At 39.4% G+C, this 7,581-nt stretch overlaps 1 protein-coding gene across 1 annotated transcript; it reads left to right on the top strand.

Moving 5' to 3' along the window:
- Positions 1-756: 756 nt before the first annotated feature.
- Positions 757-4,941, top strand: LOC128420377 (phospholipase A2 inhibitor and Ly6/PLAUR domain-containing protein-like). Its single transcript, XM_053401978.1, has 4 exons — positions 757-1,552; positions 2,172-2,324; positions 3,292-3,426; positions 4,453-4,941. Exons 1-4 carry the CDS (start codon positions 1,081-1,083, stop codon positions 4,617-4,619), a joined length of 927 nt encoding a protein of 308 aa, XP_053257953.1. The 5' UTR covers positions 757-1,080; the 3' UTR covers positions 4,620-4,941.
- Positions 4,942-7,581: the final 2,640 nt, after the last annotated feature.

The raw sequence follows: 7,581 nt of genomic DNA on the forward strand, positions 1-7,581 counted from the left end.
GACTGCAGCAGATCCCACCACGCATAGGCATTCGCTCCATAACACGCACAGACATTTCCCCTTACTTTCTAGGAGGAAAAAAGTGAGTGTTATGGTGCAAAAAATACGGTAATTTTGCCAACTCAGCATAATCCATCAATTTCACCTGCCACTCTTCTTTTGTTGGTAATTCTTCCTGCTTCCATCATTGGGCTAATAGTATTCTTGCTGCAGTTGTCGCATATAAAAACATTTTTTATCAAACTTTTGAATATCTGTACCTACAATACCAAGTAAAATGGCTTCTGGAGTTATAAAAATATATATATTTCAACATCTTTTAAATCTCATTAGAAATCATTTCCCAGAAGTCCTTCACTTTCTTGCATTCCCACCACATATGGTAAAAAGTACCTTCTTTTTCCTTACATTTCCAACATTTATTATTTGTTTTATACATTTTAGCTCATTTCACTGGTGTTATATACCATCTGTACATCATTTTCATTATATTTTCTATAAAAGCACTGCAGGCAGTAAAATTTATTCCCTCTCTCCATATTTTTTTTTCCAATTCTCTAATTGTATATTATGACCAATGTATCATAACTGATTTAACTTTTTCATCTTTCAAATGCCATTCCAATAATAATTTATACATTTTAGATAATATTTTAACTTTATTATTTAATAATTCTAATTCAAATCTCGATTTCATATATCCAAATCCATTTTTCTTTTTATCATCTTTAAACATTTCATTAATTTGAAGATAATGGAACCAGTCATTCACAAAACCTTTGACCTCCTCATAAGGTTTTGATTTCCATTGGTTATCCATCTCCTTCACTAATTGTTCATAGGTGGCCCAATTTTTACTCATATTTATCTTTTTCACACTCATTGCCTAAAGAGGCGATAGTCACCATGGTGTTTTACATTCTAATAAATGCTTATATCTATCTCACACCTCATACAATGACTTTCAAAATATGTGGTTCCCAAATCCTTTATGAGCTTTTACCTTATCATACCAAAAATATGTGTGCCATCGAAGATGAATAAATCAGCCAATTTCAGCATGGAGCTTAGAATTTCAATATGTTCCTCTGTGTCTTCTTGGCAAACACACAGCCCCCACTCCCAGACCTTACTGAACCATTTGTTCCCAAGAGTTGCCCACATCATGAATCTATAGCCTTTAAATATCTCCACGTAAGACTCTACCTGCATCAGTTCTCTGCCTTGGTATATCTCTGCTCTGAGTCACCAAATCTTTCAAGAATGCAGAAAGCACTTCTGAGCACCTGCCTCCTCTTGGCCCTGCTTTCTCCAGGTAAGAATCAACCTGCAGAATTGGATTCTTTTAATCATCTTTTAATGACACTGAAAAGACCATTAAGCTTGTTACCATCTCAGGAAATCTGCTGCAATAACCTCTATCTCCTTTATGCAGCGACTTCTCTGATTTGTTCCTCCTGTAATAGTAATGCAACTTCATGTAAAGGTAAAAAATCTGAGATCTGTCGCTCTAATCCAATCTGTGTCTCTGGTGTTCTGGATAATAATATAGGTGAGCTGGAACTTTTCACTTATTCTTGTTCACCCCAATAAATGTTGTTCATGTGCAAATTAATTTCATGTATTGATTATTACTTGCATCTAAACCCCAACTTTTCCCCCAAAGAGCACTATGTGCTGTACATGGTTTTGGTACCAGTCGCAGTGTCACCCTCCCCTGTGTGAGGTGTGATAGAATGAACTCACTCACAAAATGATCTAGATTAAAAATGGCCACAAATTTATTGATTACTGGTGTAGGTAGACTTTTTGCTCTGGCTTTGGTTATAAATCCATTCCAGTTGCCTACTGAAGGGGTGAAACCACAGGGTCATGTCATGAAATATGGCCTCTCACCAGGCGCCAATCTACCCAGATTGACTTGCTAAGGCCATCGCTGGGAATGGAGACTTCCATCGAGACCCTTCTAATGGGGTACCCTGATTACGCTGCTGGTTCAGCACAGGGTGATTAGGTTCATCTATTGATTCAAGAACTGTGCATTACGTAGTTTTTCATGGAAGAGTAAAGAATTTAGTTAATAGGAACCATCATTAAAAATAAATACATTTGGAGGGAATTAATCAGAATTCTTGCAGATCTTGTGATTTGTTTCCTTTTGTTCTTCACAGTTCAACAGTATAAAGTGGTAACTTACCGGGGATGTGGTCATTCCCAACGTTGCCACTCAGGTGATTACAGTTTAACTTCAGCCAATGGTAAATACCTCCAGATGAAGGTCTTCTGCTGCGGAACATACAAGTGTAATAAGGAACCTCTCTATGGTGAGTTTCTGCATCTCTGAAAGTTAATGGCTTATTAACCCGTCATATAACTTCCACCCAGTTACAGGCAAAGTATAGCATCTTTGTTTTTCAGTCCATTCAGACACTAGGTGCAAGGGTCTAATAAGTATCTACAACTGATCTTTGAATTGTTCAAGTTACAAGAAAGGAGATTCCACCTAAACTTCAGGTAAAACTTTCTCACAGTAAGAGTTGTTTTACTGTGGAATGTTCTCAATCAGGACATTGTGGAATCACCTTATTTGAGGTTTTGAAGCAGAGATTGGATGGCCATCTGTCCTGGAGGCTTTAGCTCGGTATCCTGCATTACAGGGGGTTGGACTAGATGACCCTTAGGGTCCCTTCCAGCTCAACAGTTCTGTGATGAATCTGGAATGGATGAAGTAGATGGTCTCCTCTTAGGACGCAGAATACTTTAGTCCTCTTTATTCATCAGTCATACTTTATATGCATAAGGGCTGGGGCTGGAGGCAGAGAAAGAGAAAATAATATGGAAAATCTTGACACAGCTCTAAAAAATTTGGGGTCTGGGTCTGCTGACTACTTGCTTGCACCCATAGTAAGAGAAATGACCTCCAAGAGAATGCAGCTGACTGTAGCTTCAAATACCCATATACAAAGCTTTGAATACCCATATACAAAGCTTTGAATACCCATAAACTGTAGCTTTGAATACCCATATACAAAGTGAGAACTGTGGAAAATAGAATGAAAATGAGCATGCCTGAGAAAAGATGAAAAACAAAATCATTATTTATAGACACTCAGCAGTTGTGCCTTTTCTGCAAAGTTGATGGCCAAAGTAGGGCACAACGTGGAGATAGCAATTCCAGGTAAGATCAGAAGTTACTAGAAAGCATGAAATAAATGAAATAAAGTTAACAGTAATGAGAAGGGGGGAAATGATGTTTATCAATATACTGACTGTAGGCTTTTACTTTGGTAGTTCCACCTCGTGAGGATCTTTCCCCCAATGGTCTATGGTGCCCAGCCTGCTTCGGCCAAAGCTGTGAAGGTCAGGGGACTGTCAGCTGCCTTGGCAATGAGACCAAGTGCATTGACTATTCTAGCGGGGCTATATGTGAGTAATATTTCCAATCAGCTAATAAAATCTGCTCCTCTGTCTCCTTATCACTGCCAGAAAAGCAATGTCTAATCTTTGTTTGCTTTTTATATGTGTTATGTGTATGTAGCTTTGATTTATTTCTCTGAGGAAAAGGAGGATGCTCTAGTCCTGTTTTGTATTCCAATCTACCCCTGTTACAATTGTGTAAGAGCTAGAGGGGACAGGCTCACTCATGGGCAGGGGTTTGCATTGTGTGGGGTGTTTACAAAGGTACAGTAGGCTCCTCACAGCACACTTTTGTCCTCTAATGGACAAGGGGCATCAAAAAATAGGGATACAAGGGAGGGTGTAGGACCAGATAGCACTGTTCTGCCTTGAAAGCATTGGTTCAATGTGTAGAAATCATTTATAGTCTATGGGTAGATGACTATATGGGTAATGACTATAAAGTAGAATGTTCTGGTAATTTCTACATCTGATACAAGCTGGTGCAAGCTGAGAATTTCCAGCTGACAAGTTTCTATTCTCTTTTGGATTCCAATCTACCACTGTTAAAATTACTTAAGAACTAGAGACAGACTCACTCAGGGGCAGGGTTTTGCATTGTGTGGGGAGCATAAACAAGTACAGCAGGCTCCTTTTCCTCAAATGTGCAAGTGGCATCAGGGCAGAGGGATACAAGGGAAGGTGAAGAACCAGCCGGCACATAACTGCTCCTCCGCACAGCAGTATGAACCATTGGGTGCTGGTCCAGGAGGACTGTGTCTTACCACACACCTTGGCCAAAAGTTGAAAAGAAAGGAGGCTGGGAGAAAGGCAAGTGGGTATAGCCTTGGTAAAAGTGACACATTTGGCCACCTGCTGGGCTTCATTGGTTCACTGGTTAAGTTTCCTAAGGCATGCACTAGTGGTGACTGGCTGATGGATTAATCCTACCATGTGTTGGTTCTAAGCTTTTATAAACACTAAGCTTTTATAAACATGGTCTTCCCTAGGAGCTAATAAAGAACTCATGCAAACCTTATACTTTTTATTTCCCAGATGTATATGGTTTCCTTCCGCCACTGACACTCAAAGGCTGCGCAACTGAAGACATGTGTGCCCTTAATGGAAAAAGATTTACATATGGCTATCTTCACTTAGAGCGGATTGTAACCAAATGCTCTGATGCTAAGAAAGCCTCGGAGCAGATCGTTCTTGAAGGGTAGATAGGAGAGAGGAAAGCTCTCCTCCTTGTCAATTCCATTGTTCATGGTACCAGCAGAATATAATAATAGCTTATGGTGAGAGGAGGGGCAGAGGCCTACTGGGTTTTCTTTTTCACTATTTATGAAATTCATGATCAAAATAAACTCTTCTGACACATCTGTATTCTTTATCTGTATGTTTTATATATGTAGAATGTGTGGAATGATGAGAAAGGGTATTTGACGGGAAATATGAGAATTGGCTTTGTGTTTTATTCAACCCTACTTCCTTCTACTGCTAAATTTACATGATAGCACAAAAACTCTCTCACACACAAATGCCTCTGTCCTAAAACAGATATTTATTGGAAGATCCGTCATCCAGTCATAGGCAGTCTAAGCATTAGACTGGTCAGTTGTGCATCACAAGACAGCGGAAATGTATCTCCAAAGAAGAGATCCCAGGTTTGCATAATATTCATCTTTGCTGATTTTTCTCTATAAATTCAAATTCATAATCTAGAAATTCATCTCACTATAGTGGTGCAGGCTTAATTTTGAACTGTTTGCCTGCCCACTTAGTCCTCCCGATTCTAGTGGCTGATGGAAAGCCCTATTCTCTCTGCTTATTGTTCTTGGTCTTTAAACCAGAACTGGACCAGAGAAGCTTTCAAATGAAGGATGCCTTGAAGGAGAGGGTTGTGTTCTGACTGTTCATCAAATTCAGGACTGCCTTCTACAAAGATAGACATATGACTCACCCATAAGACATATAATTGCAATGACAATTATATGTTTAGAGACAGACTGAAATATAATTTGAATGGATTAATAGAACAAAGTGCTCCTAGGTTTGAATCAGGTGACTGGACCAAGTGGTGCCTTGGTCCACTTGGTGCCTGAAAGTAAAGACATTGTGATCACTTAGATGTGGACAAAGTAAAATAAAGCCAATGCTTAATTCATCCATTCTCGACATGTACTCTTATTATTAACCCCTGTTGATGCTGACTAGGGCTGCAGTGCTCATCAGAGTCATATGAAGCCAAAACCTCTCTCTCTCTCTCTCTCTCTCTCTCTCTCTCTCTGTGTGTGTGTGTGTGTGTATGTGTGTGTGTGTGTGTGTATGCTGATATTGGAATTTGAAGAACAAAAGGTTCCTTTTTACTTTTGTGGCAAAATAAAAAAGGGAGGGAGAGACAGAATGAGGTGGGCATGTTTTTGCTATGGAATTTGCAGGATTTATTTTCTGGGTCAGTAACAATCTTACTTCTGAACATATAAACTTCAAGTATCAACACACTGATTTTCATTCCCTTGGGAGTCGATGATCTCATCATTCAGACAATTTTTATCTTTGTAAGTGAAGCAGGCTGGGCACTACAGACCATTCAGGGTAAGAGCATTGTGATCTGGAAGTGCCAAAATAAAACATACTGTTAGCATATGTAATTGTTTTATCTGTCTTTATATTGCATGCTATATGGTAGTCATGCTTCCAAGAGCATTTTGGTTTTGTAGGGGCAGCTGCAAGCATTCTTAAATGAGAAGAATGTTCTAAACTCATTCTAACATGGATTCACATCTGGTTATGGGACAGATGCACCCTTGGTCACCAAAATTTAGGACATTTACCAGACGTGTGGCAGGAGGAATGTGACTCTGCTTCTCCTGCTTGATCTCTCTGTGCCTTTTGATAATATTGAGCATGTCATCCTCCTTTATCGGCTCTGCAGAATTTGATTTGTGGGCTCTATGCTACATTGGATCCAATGCTATCTATGTGGCACTGCTTTCCCCAGTGCAATTTGCTGTCAAGTGCATACTGTGTCCATAGCAAGTGAGGGGCAAACCATAGAAAGGAACACAGGAGATCTGTCTTGGGTTGAAATAGTCCAGAACTTGTATTGGTTACAGGTGTATGCTTTGACCAAGGCATTGGATATGGATCCAGTATCAAGTAACCCACCTGTTGGCTGATGAACAGGATGGGTTCAAGCCAGAGTTGTGGGGTCTGATGCAATTGGAAAAAGGAAGGTCCAAGTTCCAGAAAATGATTTCACTGTTATTCAAATATCACTTTGGAGTCATTGGACAATATTTATGGCACCTCTCATTTTCCTTGATCTATGTGTAGTTTATCACTTGAGCATTCATCTGAACTGAAACTTTAGGCTTTAGCTGCACTTTGACCCTGGAAGATCAAAAGTTAGCCCTCTGGACTAACTTTGTCCTCCCTAAAAAGTTATTTTCTACACTATGTAAGACCAAACATAGAGGCATTGGTCAATATATATCTAAATATGCCAATAAACCAACAACTTCCCATATATCTTGGATAGTCAGGTACTACATGGGTGGCATAGGATGCTAGTGCGATTCTGCCACATTGATTCTGGAATAGGGTCAATGTTTTGGAGATATTTAATTCACAGCTGAACAGAACATCATTGGAGTGGGGCTGTCCTAAAATACAATTCTGCCACATTGATTCTGGAATAGGGTCAATGTGTTGGAGCTATTTAATTCACAGCGGGACAGTACATCATTGGAGTGGGGCTGTCCTAGAATACATGGGGGGTGGGAATACACTCAGAATTTTTAAATATGCTATGGAAACAAATAACAGTTTCCTTTCACTCTTTAAAGGGTTTAATTAGTCTCTTAAGACTATAAATCTTGATTGCTTGTTGCAGTGAGATTATGGGGTGTACAAATGAGGAGGAAATTACAGGTTTAGGAAATAGGCCTAAGTCATCACAATGTATGGAAATGGAAATTGACTATAACTGGGGAAATGACCTGTAATGCAATAGTGCTGAATGGAAAGAAAGAATGGATGCCCTTTTTTCCATTCTGTGGCTATTTACTTCATATCTTAGCTAAAAGCCTCTAAACAATGTGTTATCTGCAGCATCACTACAAAACCAGATGTTGTGGCCATGTCATGAACTTCTTGATGCTATGGTTGGAGAAGCTGACC

Source organism: Podarcis raffonei, chromosome 8 (genome assembly GCF_027172205.1).
Source record: "Podarcis raffonei isolate rPodRaf1 chromosome 8, rPodRaf1.pri, whole genome shotgun sequence".
NCBI lineage: Eukaryota > Metazoa > Chordata > Lepidosauria > Squamata > Lacertidae > Podarcis > Podarcis raffonei.

Bases quoted from the DNA above. Each gene is read 5' to 3' on its own strand.
- LOC128420377 (XM_053401978.1), top strand. From the start codon at position 1,081: ATGTTCCTCTGTGTCTTCTTGGCAAACACACAGCCCCCACTCCCAGAC. The intron at 2,325-3,291 runs GTGAGTTTCTGC...TTACTTTGGTAG, and splicing joins TAATAAGGAACCTCTCTATG to TTCCACCTCGTGAGGATCTT. The intron at 3,427-4,452 runs GTGAGTAATATT...TTTATTTCCCAG, and splicing joins CTATTCTAGCGGGGCTATAT to ATGTATATGGTTTCCTTCCG.